Raw genomic sequence first — 16,827 nt, forward strand, 5'->3', positions numbered from 1 at the left:
GGCAAGTTATCTGGACACAAGAGCGTTGTTGCCTGACCTGCGCTGTTCACCAGTCAAGACGGTATTCGTGGTCTAGCGGCTTAGCGGATCTACACAGTTCTTCGCTCCTTCCCGAGCTGGACGGCTAGACAGCCTCCTCACCTCTGCTTCGACGATTGCGAAACATTGCACCGCCAATTGCCTGCCAGCGCTGCAGTCCAACCCCTCCGCCATGACGACGCTCACCAGCACCAAAACAGCAGTTGCGCCCGCGCCAGCGCAGGTGCAGATGTTTGTCGCAGACTCGGCCAAGCTATCCAGTTCCACACACCTTCCCAGTTTGCATTCGCTCGCCCTCCAGATCCTTCACAATCTCCAGTACCAGCACTACTGGACTGACCTGAAGGTGCACACACACTCGCCTCTCACAAAGGAGCCTCTTTCACGGCCGCTTGTCACAGGTCTGCCGCCGCAGCGCCTCTACGTCCACCCTGATGAGCAGGTCGAGCTGCTGAAAAACGCCGACCGCCAGCGCAAAGCCGCGCAGGCAGCAGGCGAGAAGAGCGGTCTGGAGGTCAAGGCACAGCCGGAGCTCGAATGGGTACTGCCGACCAGGCTGAACGAACAATGGACGCTGCGCAGACTGGCTGAGGTCTTTGACGATATCAGCATGGTCCCGCCTCAGACTTCTGCTGCCGCGCAGAAGGCCCCGGCAAACCCTTGGAGGACAACAAAGAGAGTCGTATTGGCCACAGTGGACACAGACAGCACCGTCGTCTACTACATTATGCACGATGGAGTGGTGAAGCCTCGGCAGAACTGAGCGTGACTCACCTTACAAACTCGACACTGGGGAACACGTAGCCATCCGCGCAGCCAATGCCGGACGGCTCTCAGACAGTTGCTTCGTCATGCGTCAACAAGATGGAAGCTGGTAATGGGCAACAATGCATTGCTATCATACCACGCTTCGAGCTAACACCATCCAGCTTTCACGTCTTGTTCTGAGCCTCCTCAAGGTATAGCAGGATAGACTGCTTCAGGCTTCGGTTGCTCATAGAAGCGACTCATGTCCACATCTTTTTCAGGCGGCATCTGGTGCGCTTCAGCCCACCTTCTTACGCCCTCGTAGTCACGGCACCGATGCTTCGTATTGAAGTCAACAAACGCCATGGGGTGTGGGTCACTTTCCGGCTGCCACCATACTTGACCTAGCACTCCAACATCGGGGTTGCACATCAGTGCCTGCCGCAGCATATCCAGGCAGTGGGTGGCGTGGATCCGGACGATGTATTCGGAGTTCACGAATGGGCCTTTGCCTTTCGCCAGGTAGTAATCGTAGTTCCAGTGTAAGGTCTTCCGTAGAAGATCCTGCGTAATGTCAGCATCCAGAGATCACCGAAGCTACCCTTCGCGGCATACCAGACAGTGCAAATGATGCAACCCCTCAACGTTGGCCGGAAACCCACCGCCATATTCTTGGCTGATCTTGACCTGATTGCGTCGTATCCCGGACCGCTCGGCCTCGCTCTCTGGGATGACGACGCTTCGAACTATACACAGGCTCAGCGCTGGATTACAGAAAATAGACGTAGTGTTACTCACATCCCACACCCAACGCCTCCCAAGCAGCATCCACTTCTGGTCCAGCTGACTGCCGATAGACAGTCTCATGCAGAAAGGACCCGTTGAACTGCTTGGTGTGCCAACCTGGTTCTACGTCCCTGACTACCGGCGCTTTACACAATTAGCCACCATCCTCCAAACTTACAACGCGACGACCCACAGTATTGGGAGACATGGTTTATGCAAAAGTCGTCTGCATCAGTGACGAACTCGGCTTTGCGTACACTATGCGCTACCCAGAACCCTGCGCTAACGTATACGACACTGCAAACGATGAGGGTCTTCAATGCCACCTGGTACTCGAAGTTAGGACGGGGCGAGGGCTTCAATGCCAGTGACGTCGTCGATGAAGATGGCAGAAGCGTCTCGTTATCAAGGCTCTCGGTGTCACTTTGAGGCAAGCGAGCATGTTTGGACGTCTTGCGGAATAGACGAGCGAACATAGTGAGCAAGGTGTAGATTTTTCAGGCTGTACGTTGGTGGGAAGAGTAATGCTAACATCGAGTACGGTAGAAGAGCATGCTAGCGATGGATTCTAACAGATTCCACAAATGCAGCCATCCGCCAATCAATACTCACTCCTACCACATACCCGCGGTGTACAACACATGCGCCAAATCAGACCTCAGTACCACGGCGCTATCCATGTGCCATGATTGAGATACAGTGTCAAAGCCGCTAGAAACGTCAGACGCATTACAAGTGCAGTGTACTTTATCGACCATCCGAATAAAAGGACAATTGGTAGACTTTGGCCTGGCAATAGACCAACAGCTAGCGCAGATCTCGGCCCTGAATCCAATCATCCGTGGACTCACACTACCAGCATTGGTCTGACGAAACATCACGGGGCCCATGGTTGCCAGGCCGTCTTCAGGCATTATAACTTGGCAGGTTGTTGGCTCAGGAACAAAGACGGTGTCCACATCCAACGAAACCTGACTTTATCTCGTCACACTCGGATGCACATATCCTCTCTCGTGTTGCACGAAGGGTGACACTTCACTTTTACAATCACCCGATACCGTGCAAACCGCAAGAGCCTCTGAAATCCAAGGCACACGTTCACGATGATCCAATCCAGCACACCTTTCAGAACCACATATTTTGGTTTCGGTGTACAGGTGGAGCCGAGGTCAAGATTACAAAGACATTCCACGGTAGAGTGCAGTGACCAAAGACAGCTTTTAGCCGGTTACGCAGGACGTGATTGTGCTCTGCTATGTACACGGGTACCCCCTCACCCTCTCTTTACCCTGTATTCGCCATCATGATCGCATGGCTCGCCATACTGCTTCTTAGCAGCCTTTCATGCAGCTACAAAAGGGCCATGGACTCAGTCCGACCAACATCCACATCAGCTCTCACCTTCGTTCGTTCAGGCTTGATTGAGCACAATCTTCCGAGCACTATCATTCAAGACCTTCAAGATGCATTACTCGATCATCCTCGCCAGTTTGGCTGCTCTTGCTATCGCTGCTCCCATGGAGATGAAGAACGTGGACACCGTGAACAACATAAACAAAATGAAGCAAGCCACCGATGCCGAGTACACCGTCTATGGCGAGTACGGCAAATATGATAACTATGGGAACTACGATCATTATCCAAAGGGTGTCAAGGAAGCAGCTAAGATGATGGGTATATTGATTCTCTTCGCTCTCCTAACTTCGATCCCTAAACTTACACACCGGCAGCCAATGCAAACATGAAGCGCAACGAGATGATGATGGACGCGAAGCAGGCGGAAGACACGAGCTACGGCAAGTACGGCAAGTACGGCAAGTACGACGGCTACGGAGATTACCCAGGTGAAGTCGAAGAAGAGGCAGCGAAGATGGAGATGGCGAAGATGGAAATGGCGAAGATGGAAATGGAATGATGCAGTGAATCCCCAACCTCACTCAGTCTCAAGATGGAAAAGACAAGGAAGATGAAGAAGAAGACTGCACACTCGTTAACAATGCAACACCCCACATTCTCTAACAACCACCATGTTTCATACTTGAATCCAGGTGAAATCACTCCTTTGACAAAAAGACTGTAGTGAGATGAAGTTGGATGCGATGCGCATGTTGTGCCCCGAGATTTTGATTCTACCCCAGCTTCCCCAACCTCTGCAGGTGGGAGTGCAGGGGTGGACCATGATGTAAGATGCAGGTGTCGTACCACATGCGCTGCTCGTGCACTTCGTTTCAACAATGACCTTTGATCTAACGAGCTAACGAACATGATGAAGATGTTGAGGTTTTCAGGCTCGGCCGACAACGTTATTGCTTGGTGTTCCCCACGGCGTTAGGGCTTTTGACGGAACTCAGCGGAGGACCTCACACTAGCAACCTCGGTCCCGCAGCGCCACATTTTAGACGAGCGTCGAGCTGCAGAAAACTGGCGAAGCTCGTGACCTTCAGTGCGCGTCCGAGGATACTGACGGGGAAAGCCGTTGGACTTAACAATTCGCCGGACGCAGGGCGACAATACCCGCCGAGACGCACCTGTTGCGCAGTTTGCATGTATCAACGTCTCTGATCAACAGTCTTGGGGTGGATACGAGGACATTCACCGGAATGGTATGAGCAATGCTTGATTCGTGATGTCTGAGTAATTAGAACTCGGTCGAGAACGCGAGGAGAATTGCAACTCGGGCTCGACTTGGCTTCAACGTCGTCAGCGTGTCAGCCACTCACAGATCAGTCAATCATGCATCCTGCCGTGCCCAGCACAAGCCACGCCCCACACATGGATGAACTTCGCTTGCGAATCCTGGATGCGCGATTACAGGTGGGCGTATGCACGATGGCTACGTGACGCTCTGGGGCGTATTATGCTGGACATGGGCTGCTATGATGAAGGCGGAGCACTCCGGTACTGTTGCAATGGGTATGACGCGCAGTGAGGCCTGACAGGCCGAGGGCACCCGCTGTTCTGCTCTTTGGAGCTCCCCACAGTCAGTGCATGCTCCTGCGATTCAAGAAACTAGCGCCCCACATCACTCAGGTAGAGCCGCCTCTTCTGCGCCCAGTGTGGAGAAGACGAAGCCCGCTCTCTAGCCCTGCGTGTGTTCGTCTGTGCCGGTCTCTGCTCGCACCTTTTGCCTAACAATACCCCCGAGAGTCACCCGCACTGCACCCGACATGATGCTGCTTTGACTGGAATACTTCTTGTTGTAGATACACTGAGCTCAGCGTCTCTGTCTGCTCCACATTCAATGCGACCCTTACCTCTGCAGCTCCGCGCCCAATGACATGGCCGACTCCGGCGCAACCGCAGCCATCATGACCTCCTCTTCGCACCCGCACTTCGACCACGACGACGCCCTGGGTCTGGCCGAGTATGGGCTTGCGCCTGCGAATAGCAATGCCCTCGGCACCAGCCCCAGTAATATGATGGGGCAATACCCCGACTTCGACATGGCCTTTGCGCATACACAGAACCCGGGATATCCAGGTGCCCAGGTCCACAGAGGCAGCGTGGGCGGCGTGAGCGAAGACAACATGAGTGGCGGAGGCAGTGTGCATCCGCCCGGCCTAAGCATCGGTGGCAGTCCAGGCGTGTTGGCGCAAGAAGGACACAATACCAGCCCTGAGAGTGCGCCTGCGATGGGCATGCTGAACATTGGCGACATGCACAACTCATCTGCTCAGGGCCTGAAACTTGAAGGAAATGACAGCGCAAACTTTTGCGCCACAGCAAAGCGCACAAAGGAAACCGAGCAAGATACGCCACAGTGGAGCGAGATGAAGACGAAAGCTGGGAAAGAGAGGAAGAGACTACCACTTGCGTGCATTGCGTGCAGGAGAAAGAAGATCCGCTGCTCGGGCGAGAAGCCGTCGTGCAAGCACTGCGTCAGGAGCAGGATACCGTGCGTGTACAAAGTCACAACGAGGAAAGCAGCGCCGAGGACGGACTACATGGCTATGTTGGACAAGCGCTTGAAGCGCATGGAAGATCGTGTGATCAAACTTATACCAAAAGAAAGCCTACCCTCAGTGGCGAATGTAGGCAGATCAGTCGTCAAGCCTGCGATACCCGGCGCACCGCCGAAGACACCAGCGACCAAGAAACGACAAGCAGAAGAAGCGTTCGGAAATGAGTTGGACGAGTGGGCGAAGTCCAAGGGCAGGGATTCAGACGCAACAGGGATGGCGGGAACATCAAAGGAGTCGGATGAGAACAAGCTGCTTACCGAAGGCGCGGAGAGTTTGCCCTCGAAAGAGATCCAGGAACACCTCGCCGAGGTGTATTTTGACTACGTTTACGGCCAGAGCTACCCTCTGCTGCACAAACCGAGCTTCATGCGGCGGTTGAACACAGGGAAGGTGCCGCCAGTGCTCATCCTGGCTATGTGTGCGATCTCAGCGCGCTTCTCGACACACCCGCAATTACGGACAGAACCATGTTTCTTACGAGGCGACGATTGGGCGCAAAGGGCGCGGGAGATTGCGTTGAAGCGGTACGATTCGCCGAACATCACGATCCTTATAGTCTACCTGCTGCTTGGTCTCCACGAATTTGGCACATGCCAGGGTGGACGAAGCTGGATGTTTGGCGGCATGGCGCAGAGGATGGCGTACGCTCTGCAGCTGCACAAGGAGAACGAATACGATCCATTGGTCAATGATCCGGAGAAGAAACCGCTCAGCGCGACAGATCAAGAGATTCGACGGAGGACTATGTGGTCGTGCTTCTTGATGGATCGATTCAACTCGTCTGGCACAGATCGACCGCTCTTCGTACATGAGCAGTACATTGAGGTGCAATTGCCGGTCAAGGAACACCTTTACGTTCACGAAATCCATGCACCGACCGAAAACTTAGAAGGCGCTGTGCCAAACCCGGTTCCACCTGATAGCGGGCAACTAGCGAACCCGCGCGAAAACATGGGCGTCACAGCGTACACTGTTCGATTAGTGTGCGTATGGGGGAAATTGATCAAGTATATGAACCTCGGTGGCAAAGAGCGAGAACCGGAGCCAATGTGGTCACTAGAGTCGACGTTCCATGCCATCAAGAAGGAAGCCATGGACTTCAAGGATTCGTTACCTGAAATGCTGGTCTATACACCGGAAAACCTGAAGAGCCATGCCATTGGCAAAACTGCAAATTCGTTTTTGTACCTACACATCCTCTGGCAGCAGATCATGCTTTTCATGCATCGGTTTGCGCTACCTTCAACAGCAGGCGCGCGGCCACCGAAAGATATGCCACACGACTTCCTCACAAACTCAGCGCGCACGGCGCTCGAATCCGCAAACCAGATTTCGATCCTCATCAATGAGGCCATGGACCACAACGTCGTTGCACCCTTCGCTGGATACTCCGCATTCTTCTCGTCGACCGTTCACGTCCATGGTGTGTTCTCGAAGAATGCGAAGCTCGAAGCGCAATCGAAAAAGTACCTGGCCTACAACGTCAAGTATCTGACGAAGATGAAGAAGTACTGGGGCATGTTCCAGTACGTTGCCGAGAACCTGAAGGATCTGTATCGACAGCACGCAGACGCGCAGATGAAAGGACCTGGAGCAAGCGCCGACGGGAAGAGCAAAGGCAGCATATTCCAGTACGGCGATTGGTTCGATCGATACCCACACGGCGTTTCAAAGACAGACTACGAGGATGCTGCAGAGCCGAAAGCCAACGAGCCCGGCACTGATGCTGTACTTGGCGAGAAGAGCGATCTCCAGAGTGTTGAAGAGTTCTTTGCGTCGCTCTCACCACCTTCTAAGGCAGATCATCACAAACAAGCACGAAAGACCAAGTCAAAACCTGTCTCAAAAGCAACTGCGAACACAGCAGAAGCATCCAAGCCACAACGCCAGAATAGCACCAAAGCACAGCAATCCGCCCCTTCTCATCTCCAGCACCAACAACCAATATCACACATCTCCATCACAAACGACACAACCATGTCCACCCCGCCAACCACCACCTTCGACCCCGCCACTTACTTCCCTCAACAAAACCAACCTACGTCGCAGCAATTCATCGCCGAATTCGCCGGTCCACACACGCTCCTCCAAACCGGCACCTCTCCCTCTCTAACCCACCTCCCACACCTCCAAAACCCGCAGGCCCACCCGCAGACCCATATAGACATGTCGCCCTTCCCTGACCTATCCGCCGACTTCAACGCAACCTTTTGGAACCTAGAAGTGATGGATATGGGCAACAACAACTTCTTTGATCCGATGAGCAGCTATTTCGTGCCGTTTAACGTTGATCCGCCGAACATGATGGGCGGGGGAGGTGATGGCGTGTTTGAAAGCCAGAGTGGCACGGATTATGGGTTTGGACTAGGGCAGGGACAGAATGTGGATTTGAATATGTTAGACGCGGGGGTGGAAGGGGGGAGTGTGCAGAGAAGGGGGACGGGGGACGGGAAGGGGATGGATGGTTTTGATGGGAGTGGCTGAGGCGATGTCTCGGAGACGACCAGATCGAAGATATCACGTCGGTGGAGAAAATCAGAGTGGTGGAGAACTATCTTGCTCGTACCCATACGTGGGTGGATGTTGTACACGAAGCTTCACAGAGAAGGGTATGGATGTATATGTAGGGACGCTTTGTTATGTTCGTACCAACCTAATGGTGTGCAGCGCGACAGCGTTGTCCATGTTCTCATGATACTAGGAGAACCTGTTCGTCTGTTTCTCTTGACCATTTCCAAATCCTTACTTCATCAAAGGAACTTTGAATCACGTACGAGCGGGCGTTGGATAGCAGGTTTCGAAGGGTTTCCACGATGATCCCCCCCCCCCTTGGTCCCAGCTTCAACGCTAAATTTTAGCGGTCATTTACGTAGCCCTGCGAGCACAGCGAGCAATCGAACAGCCCAAATCGTTCAGCTACAACAACCCCACCAACACTTAGCCTTTTTGTATTTCGCGAGTGACGCGTAGATTCCATCCAAGTTATCACCAAACACACAATCACCACTCCAAATGGCTTCTGAAGTTGTTTCGAAGCTCCAGAACCTCGTCACAGGCGAGTCGAAGAGCGCCCGCAAGAAGAAGGCTAAGCAGGAGAGCGCTGCCACCGCAGTCCCAGCTGCCACTGAGAATGCGTCTTCTGAGGCAGGCGCTGGTAGCTCTGACCCTATAGGAAATGTCAATGGCGACAGCGAGAACTCCTACATCAAGGAGCTCCAGAAGTGAGTCGCAGCCCAGCCTCCAAGCTCAAGGCCACATACGGAAAGAGCTCATGTGCTAACATGCAAATCGTGCAGGAACATCCGTAACATCAACAAGAAGCTGGTAAGATCCCTCCTCTCGCTTCAGCCTTGCTATGAGCTCCGACTGACATGTCGCGTGCAGAATGCCACCCAAAAGGTCGACTCAATCATCGCAGAGAATCCCGGCGTCTCTCTCGACGAACTCGCCGCAACCCGCAAGATCAACGCCGACCAGAAGGCCCAGGCTCAGAGGAAGCCAAAGCTTCAGGCTGAGCTCGCACAACTGGAGGAGCAGATCGTACAATACAAGAAGTTCGACCAGGAATACCAAGAGAAGCACGCTCGCGAGAAGGAAATCCTGCAGAAGTCACACTCCAGCGAGCTCGAGGTGCTGAGGGAAACACTTAAGACTGAAGCGGCAATCACGCAGAAGAAGGTCTTCCGCGAGAAGATCCTCACACTGTCTCGCTTCTTGAGGGCGGCTGCTGCTCGCCGCCAGCTGGAGGATGACGATTCGGACCTCACCAAGGCTTTTGAGGGAGCTTTGCTGCAGGTTTACGGAGGCGACGCTGTTGCTGTCACTGCGGCTGAGAAGCTCATCGAAGGTGCTGAGGATGGCGTGCCCTCTACCGAGGGTGTGCTACTGAGCGTGACTTGTACGTAACAAACGCTCTATTCTGGAAAGATACCAAGCTGATCGATGAACAGATTCGCAAGTTAAGCAGGCCGCGCTTGAGGAGGCACCCTTCGCCGCAGAGGAAGCCTGGGTTGACGATGTCGCACAGGCCCAGCCCACCGCTCCCGAGACAGAGGCGCCAGAGGCAGTCTCCGACCCCACCGTCACGCACGCAGGCCTGACAGAGCTCGACGCTGGATCAGCGACTGCTGGTGGAGCGGAGGCTGGCCAGTCAGCCGTACCGGCGCCAGCAAGTATTGAGCCTGAGGCTGCTAATGCTGCTGCAACTGAGCAGTGGGACAAGCAGGCCGGCGGTCAGGATGAGCCCCTGTCTGAGCCATTCGAGATTATTCCCCGCGACCCCGCTGAGACCGAGACTCCCCACGAGACCGCGCCAGTTACTAGCACTCAGAGCTGGGCTGACGACACCCCCGAACCGGCAGCCGCCCAGGCTCCTGCTAACGACGGCTTCTCTGAGGTCCAGCACAACCGTGGCGGTCGTGGACGTGGAGGACAAGACCAGGGTGAAGGACGAGGAGGATACAGGGGCCGTGGTCGCGGCGGTCGTGGCGGAGGCGAGTTCCGTGGACGTGGACGCGGCCGTGGTGGTGACTTCAGGGGTGGTCGAGGTGGCTTCCGCGGTGCTCCTCGTGGCGAGTCGTCTGCGTAAAGCATCTACAAACACTTCTCTTCTCTGTCACTTTGGGTTTTCTGAGGCACGCAAAGCCCTTCGCCTTCTGGTTTGGCTTACCTACCTCGCCTCCCACTTTGAGCATTTGAGCGGAATGGTAAAAAAGAACAGCTTCACAGCATTTGTACAACCAGATTTGTTTACTGCATAGCATCGGAGCGCCGGCCTCTCAGACATCGGCCACTGTACTCTAACGACTGGGCGGTAATGAACATGGGTTTGTCACATATTTCGTCTGTATTGGCTCTTGTGGCATGACTCGTTGCTGATGTTGACGTCAAAATCGTTACTGCAAGTCAAGTTGCAATTTAATCTGATAAGCACGTCCCATCCGACCGCTCGGGACGATAAGTCGATCCGGAGAAATTTGTTGGGGGATTTGCTGCGCGTCATCTGTCAGGCGAAATGCCGAGTGGAGCGGTGCCCCGTGTTGAGGCGAAGGTGGAAAACATCGTAACACCCGCCAGACACGGTGATGTACAACAACACCCACGCCACTGCTAGGACTTTGAAAGGCTGTGAAATCGCTAAGACGGACTGTAAAACCCTAGCTTGCAATAATAGAATCACGCAAAAAGTCCGAGACGGAAGTTTCCCGATGCACTGGCTGCAGACTTGTTGTGCCCATCTCAGCATAGGTTTCATCACCACAAGCCGTGAACTCTCTTCAATTGTTTAAAGGTTGAGCTTGAAGCATCCATAAGCGATATGGATCGCTCGCGCAGGCTCTACCATCAACCCTGAGTTCACAGTCGGTCAGTGAGCAATCGCGTCTGCATCTGTCCACAGCTTATGTCGCAGCTGGGACTGCTGTACCTCACCTACGCTTTAGATAGCCAAAGTGCAGTCAATCAGATAGATCAGATCAGACGGTTCTGCAGTGGCTCGTCTCGCAAAGGAGCCGAGACAGGATTTTGTTCTGCCGGGAGTGTCGCGGAGTGATGCAGGCACGAGGAACTAGTGGGAGCTTACCGTTGCTGCACGCGCTCCACCGCGCCGATCAAAAAAGCTTATCTGCACTTTGACGTGTTTGTTTCAGATGGTCTGGATTTTGGATGTGCATAGGCAGTCGGTCACCACCTTCGCTCCACTTGTGCAGGGCAACATCCTGCGCAGATGGACAGAATCTACTCTTTGCTGTATATGCATTGGAAATGAGGATCTAGAGAAAGAGCGCATGCTGCTTCGTAGGTGTGGATGGGCGACTGATTCGAACGATTGATCTGATAAGATGGAGTGACAGATTTCGTGTTTCGAATGACGTGCATGCGCAGCAGCGCACGAAAGAAGCGTCCCAGCAATGTTCACAGAAAACATGTCCTATTGTGAGCTTCAAAGTATTCGAAAGTGAGTCAGAAGCCCATACTGACCACCCTGTTACCCGCTGGATATCAGTGAAATGCCCCAATCTCCCCAACCTGCTGTTGCTGTTTTCAGAGGTGCAGGGTGATCTGATCATCGAACGAGTTCAGAGCCGACCAATCCCTGCTAGCGTCCCACTAGCCGATCAGAGCGAGTGCAACCTCCTCGTTCCTGCCCTCGCACCTCAGGAACAACAAGAACGCCCCCCACACCTCCACAACCGGCAAAACCGCTCCTGCATTACACGCACGACTCCGCAAAGTCGATGCGCTGTCCGCAAAATTGCTGCGGTCTCGAGACACCGACCCCCGACCGCGGTGGCGAGGTTGCGATCCTCGCTGCACCCGAGCCTCGCTCGAACCACACCCACTAGCCCCAAGGCTCCTCCGCACCTGCCCTGACACACGCAGCACGCCTCGGCGCCTGCACGTCGACCCATGGAGGCGCCAGCAGACGTCGTACCGTCTGTCGAGACACTGCCTGCCGTTCAGCATGACGACGCTATGCCGAAAGCCGCCCTGACGCCGCCCACGAGCGAAGACAACGATCCAAAGAGGGAGGAAAGGATGTCGTCGGAGCTGTCTGATATCGATAGCGACGATGGCGAGGAGATTGAACCGGATCACTACTGGGAAGGAGGAAAGATACCCGTCTTCAAGCCGGTATGTCGCAGAAGCGCACGAGTGCTGCAATGCTGCACATGGAATGCAGTACATGCGCAACATGCCCAAGCATTCAGGCGCACAGGGAAAGAGGCATACTAATATTGTTGTGCGCAGACAATGGACCAATTTCGCAATTTCAAGCGCTTCATCGACAAGGTGGACAAGTATGGAATGAAGTCTGGTATCGTCAAGGTCATCCCGCCAACAGAATGGTATATACTTAGCAAACGTACCTTGCATCAGAACCTCCAGCTAAAGTTAACGCAGGCGCGATTCTTTGCCCGATCTCCAGGAAGCTGTCAAGTCAATCAGAGTCAAGAATCCAATCACACAAGAGTTTACAGGCCAGCACGGTGTATACACAGGAGCGAACGTCGAGAAGCAACGATCATACAACCTGCCAGAGTGGCGAGCTGTTACGGACGAGCCACATCACCAACCGCCCGCGAAGCGAGGTGAGACACGCGCGGGCCGGAAAGCAGAGGCTCCATCGCGCACACGATCCACACGAGCCACGCCGAAGACCGATGATGGCACACCTGCCCCGAGGCGTAAACCCGGCCGACCTGCACGTGGACGACGCGGCGTCAAGAAGGAACAAGAGGACGAAGAAGAAGAAGATGAGGCAGAGACCCTCGATGTTCCTCCCACACCTACGTCTCCTGGCGCGGAAGACACAAAGCCAGCGCGACGTGGTGGCAGAGTGAAGAAGGAAGACACGCCAACAAGGCCTCGTGGTCGTCAACCCAGGGCTCATACTGAGAAGAAGTCGGTGTCTTCTCGACGACTGAACAACAGGGGCGCAGTAAACGACTACATCGACGAGGCGGCTTTCGAAGGTTTCGACTACCATCTGGAGGGTCTCGAAGAGTACACTCCTGAACGATGCAAGGAGCTTGAAGAACACTACTGGAAGACCATCTGGAGTGGACAGCCCATGTACGGTGCAGACATGCCTGGCTCTCTTTTCGATGACCGAACAACATCCTGGAACGTAGCGAAACTTCCCAATCTGCTGGACGTGCTTGGAACCAAAGTTCCTGGAGTCAACACTGCCTACCTGTATCTAGGCATGTGGAAGGCATCGTTCGCTTGGCATCTTGAGGATGTTGATCTGTACAGCATCAACTACATCCACTTCGGCGCACCCAAGCAGTGGTATAGTATCTCACAGGAGGATGCACGCCGCTTCGAAGCGGCTATGAAAAACATCTGGCCGAACGATGCCAAGAACTGCTCTCAGTTCCTGCGACACAAGACTTACCTCATCTCTCCTCAACGACTGGAGAAAGACTTCAACATCAAGGTTAACCGATTGGTACATTACGAGGGCGAGTTCGTCATCACTTACCCTTACGGCTACCACTCTGGGTACAACATTGGCTACAACTGCGCAGAGTCGGTCAACTTTGCTACTGAGAGCTGGTTAAGCTATGGCAGGATCGCCAAGAAGTGTGACTGTGAGCCGGACAGCGTATGGGTCGATGTTAACGAGATCGAGCGCAAGCTGCGAGGCGAGCCCACACCTGAGTACTACGAAGAGACTGATGATGAGGACGATGAAGAAGATGGCGCTGATCGCCTCCCAAGTCCTCCAGCCAGTGTTGCTGGGAAGACGAAGAAGAAGCCTGGTAGGAAGCCTGCCGCTAAGCGAAAGCGCGGGAAAGACGAGCCACAAGAACCAGCAAGGCCGAAGAAGCTCAGGAAGATCCGTATTCGTCTCAAGATTCCCGGTCGCGGCATGCCGTGTATCTTGTGTCCCAACGATGTCGATTACGACGATCTTCTGCCCACCGACAATGGCATGAAGGCTCATCGTATTTGCGCCGACTACACACCAGAGACATATATCTCGAACGAGACCGTGTGCAACGTTGCCAACATCGGCAAGGATCGTCTGGAGCTCAAGTGCAACTACTGTCGCTCGAAGCGCGGTGCTGTCTTCCAGTGTTCTCAGAAGAAGTGTACCAGGGCTTTCCACGCTACATGCGCGGTTGCAGCTGGTGTACAGGTCGACCTGGGTACCATGCAGACGTTCGATGCAGAGGGCACAGAGTACTTCTACGACGGCTACGACTTCCGCTGCCGCTTCCACCGACCGAAGAAGAGGAACAACAAGACTGTCGATGTCGATGCACTGGAGAAGAACAAATTCATCCTCAATTACGGCAAGGCCCTCAAGCCGAAGGATGTTATCCAGTTCCAGTACGTCGGTGGAGAGATGTATCAGATCTACGGTGCACAGGTTGTTGAAAACAGACCTGGTGAGCAGTCTGTCCTTGTGGACGTGCTTCCTGATGGCGACCGCGTGGAGGTCGAGTGGAAGTACATTTTGAAGTTGCACCCAGACGAGTCGCAACGACCGAAACCATCTGCGAATGCTCAGCCGTTGCCGGAGCATCTCAAAGAGAATGACGCATCGCTCGACATCACCAACCGGACAGATGGTGTTCCTGAGATGGGCGATCCGTTCCATGATCCCAACTCGGAACAGAAGTGGGCCGAGTGGAATACTGCACCTGAAGTCACACGTAGGGTTGCTAAGGTTGACTTCACCAAGGAGAATAGACTGTGGTACTACCTTGGCAAGCCTTCGACCGAAGCCAAACCACAGTACACTGAAGATTTGTCGAAGCCAAGGAACAACCCGAGGAGCAACTTCCTGGACACTGTCAAGCCTCCACCTCCGCCAGTCCCAACCTTCCAGCGACAGTCATACCCAGCATCGTATCCGATCAAGCCAGCGCCTCTTAGTATGGCACCGTACACGCCGATGATGCAGCAACAGATCGCTCCTGCTGGTCAAAGACCGTATACGTACAAACCAAAGGACGGTATGATGACTACCTGGAAGTCACCAGTGTACAACCCAGATACCCGGCAGAACCCCAACTCTCCTGTGGCACACCAACCGAATGTCAGCTACGACTACAGGGCTGGCCCTCAATACGGATATCCTTCACCTCGTCCTCTGCCACAGCAGCAGCAATACCAGCCGTATGCGCCACCGCCGCACAATTACTCTGCTCAAGGCTATGCGTCGCAGACTGCATCGTCGGAGCCGCTGCTTGACGATATCGACAAATATGCTCACACGAACCAGTCTCATCAGGCACTGCCTCCATACCCGTACCAGACTCAGACCAGTGCGCAAAATCCGCGCCAGCTGCCCTATTCTGGCTCAAGCACTGCTCCGTATGGCTCCACTGCACAGCACGGTTCAGCACCACCCTCTCATGGGCGTGCAGCGATCTCAAACATGCTGAGCACCCCAACTGGGACTCCCAAACCTCCAATGTACGCCGTCATACCCTCCTCCTCCGTTGTTTATGCTGCCCAATCCCCTACTGAATACCTTGCCTATGTTATGAAATATTCCTACCTCAAAAACGCGTATCTCAGGAGGCAAAAGACTTACATTTCTCCTTATAGTCCTGATGGTGGAATTGCATCGGAATGGAGGCCCCAACCACCGCAAGCAGTCGGTGGTGCAACACCTACCCCAACCATGCGCAATGGATCGACAGGCTCTCACGGCTACTACCCGAGCCCGTCACCGAGCTCGATAACTCCAAAGCCATCGGCACAGTTCCAGTCGCCCGATGCCTTCCAGCGAGGCCTCACCCAAGCCTCGTCTTCCGCAACGGGAGCACCGAAGTGGGAGCAGATGCTCAAGCAACTAGCCACATCGACTGGTCATGTAGCCACACCGTCCGCAACGACATCACATACGCCGCAGTATCCACCTTTACCACGCTCAAGCACGAGCTATGGCATGCCAAACGCACCGAGCCCGTTCCAGAAACACACTCCGCCGCTGCCGCCACCGACAGAGCCGCAGCGCCCGATACCAAGCCCGATCAGCGATGACGGGAAGGGTGGAGTGGTGGCTGCGAAACCGGTACTGCCTCCGCCGCCGGCGATGCAACCTGCGCCAGGACAGGTGCATAGTGCGGAGACATGGCGGTTTTCTCAATAGAGGGATTGAATGATAATGATTATGGATGGGCGGCATGATTGTATGACTATGGTGTGAAGGCGTTATTCGGAAGGAGAGGGATGAAGGAAATCCTGTTTCTATTATATCTTGTAATGCTGGGTTACCTTCTTCGTGATCATCATTTCGAGCAAGGAAGGGTTGCTTTTGGAATAGCAGGCTATACATAATCTACGCGATTACTATTCTTGATCTTGGGTTTTCACTCAATAGGGCGGGCATACATGCACGCTCGTTGAATCAAAGCACGAACCAGGAATGAGAGGAGCGAATCGAAAGAAAATCTTTGTATTGAGACTACAGCTTGAGCTCATCTTAGCGAACAGAACACATCTGTCCGTACCCCCAGATCGCGTTAAGATGCGAGCTCGTCCCAGGGAGGCATCCACTAAGTTGTCACCCCTCGCTTCTCAGGCGACTCGCAGGCGTTGCCATCTTGGGCCTAGAGATCGACTTCCGTCGGGCCACTGAATTTGCTTCGGAGCCAAGCAAGACCTCGTGGAACGCTCTGCCGTCATCTGTTGCCGGCGATCTTCGGCGACGACTTGCGGCCAAGCAGCTTCGCGTTCGACCGACAAGAAGAACCTGGGGGTTGCGAGTACCGCCTGCCTGGTGCAACGAGAGGTGGGCGCGACCCACGAAGGAGCGGTGGTGCTCCAT

General features: G+C 54.3%; 6 protein-coding genes across 6 annotated transcripts; 5 read left to right on the forward strand and 1 right to left on the reverse strand.

Annotated features, from left to right (window-relative positions):
* The first annotated feature begins 137 nt into the window (after positions 1-137).
* On the forward strand, positions 138-1,072 carry BU25DRAFT_405314 (uncharacterized protein). Its single transcript, XM_033699752.1, has 2 exons — positions 138-913; positions 969-1,072. The coding sequence occupies exon 1, from the start codon at positions 212-214 to the stop codon at positions 800-802; it is 591 nt and encodes a 196-aa protein (XP_033567610.1). The 5' UTR covers positions 138-211; the 3' UTR covers positions 803-913; positions 969-1,072.
* BU25DRAFT_486527 (uncharacterized protein) lies at positions 802-2,048 on the reverse strand (the record flags this gene model as incomplete). Its single annotated transcript, XM_033700163.1, has 4 exons — positions 802-1,350; positions 1,402-1,532; positions 1,585-1,716; positions 1,766-2,048. The coding sequence occupies 4 exons, from the start codon at positions 2,046-2,048 to the stop codon at positions 994-996; spliced, it is 903 nt and encodes a 300-aa protein (XP_033567611.1). The 3' UTR covers positions 802-993.
* Positions 2,049-3,121: 1,073 nt separating this feature from the next.
* BU25DRAFT_405318 (uncharacterized protein) lies at positions 3,122-3,361 on the forward strand. The gene has a single exon (XM_033699753.1). It carries the CDS (start codon positions 3,132-3,134, stop codon positions 3,315-3,317), a length of 186 nt encoding a protein of 61 aa, XP_033567612.1. The 5' UTR covers positions 3,122-3,131; the 3' UTR covers positions 3,318-3,361.
* A 1,130-nt stretch (positions 3,362-4,491) lies between these two features.
* Positions 4,492-8,231, forward strand: BU25DRAFT_5321 (uncharacterized protein). The gene is made up of 2 exons (XM_033700207.1): positions 4,492-7,916; positions 7,989-8,231. Exons 1-2 carry the CDS (start codon positions 4,851-4,853, stop codon positions 8,016-8,018), a joined length of 3,096 nt encoding a protein of 1,031 aa, XP_033567613.1. The 5' UTR covers positions 4,492-4,850; the 3' UTR covers positions 8,019-8,231.
* A 212-nt stretch (positions 8,232-8,443) lies between these two features.
* On the forward strand, positions 8,444-10,472 carry BU25DRAFT_355761 (uncharacterized protein). Its single transcript, XM_033699587.1, has 4 exons — positions 8,444-8,755; positions 8,831-8,858; positions 8,919-9,432; positions 9,485-10,472. Exons 1-4 carry the CDS (start codon positions 8,547-8,549, stop codon positions 10,120-10,122), a joined length of 1,389 nt encoding a protein of 462 aa, XP_033567614.1. The 5' UTR covers positions 8,444-8,546; the 3' UTR covers positions 10,123-10,472.
* Positions 10,473-11,942: 1,470 nt separating this feature from the next.
* BU25DRAFT_328302 (JmjC-domain-containing protein) lies at positions 11,943-16,149 on the forward strand (the record flags this gene model as incomplete). Its single annotated transcript, XM_033699516.1, has 4 exons — positions 11,943-12,167; positions 12,285-12,382; positions 12,438-15,167; positions 15,732-16,149. The coding sequence occupies 4 exons, from the start codon at positions 11,943-11,945 to the stop codon at positions 16,147-16,149; spliced, it is 3,471 nt and encodes a 1,156-aa protein (XP_033567615.1).
* Between the last annotated feature and the right edge of the window lie 678 nt (positions 16,150-16,827).

The sequence above is a fragment of the Macroventuria anomochaeta genome (assembly GCF_010093625.1).
Source record: "Macroventuria anomochaeta strain CBS 525.71 unplaced genomic scaffold BU25scaffold_1, whole genome shotgun sequence".
Classification (NCBI taxonomy): Eukaryota; Fungi; Ascomycota; class Dothideomycetes; order Pleosporales; family Didymellaceae; genus Macroventuria; species Macroventuria anomochaeta.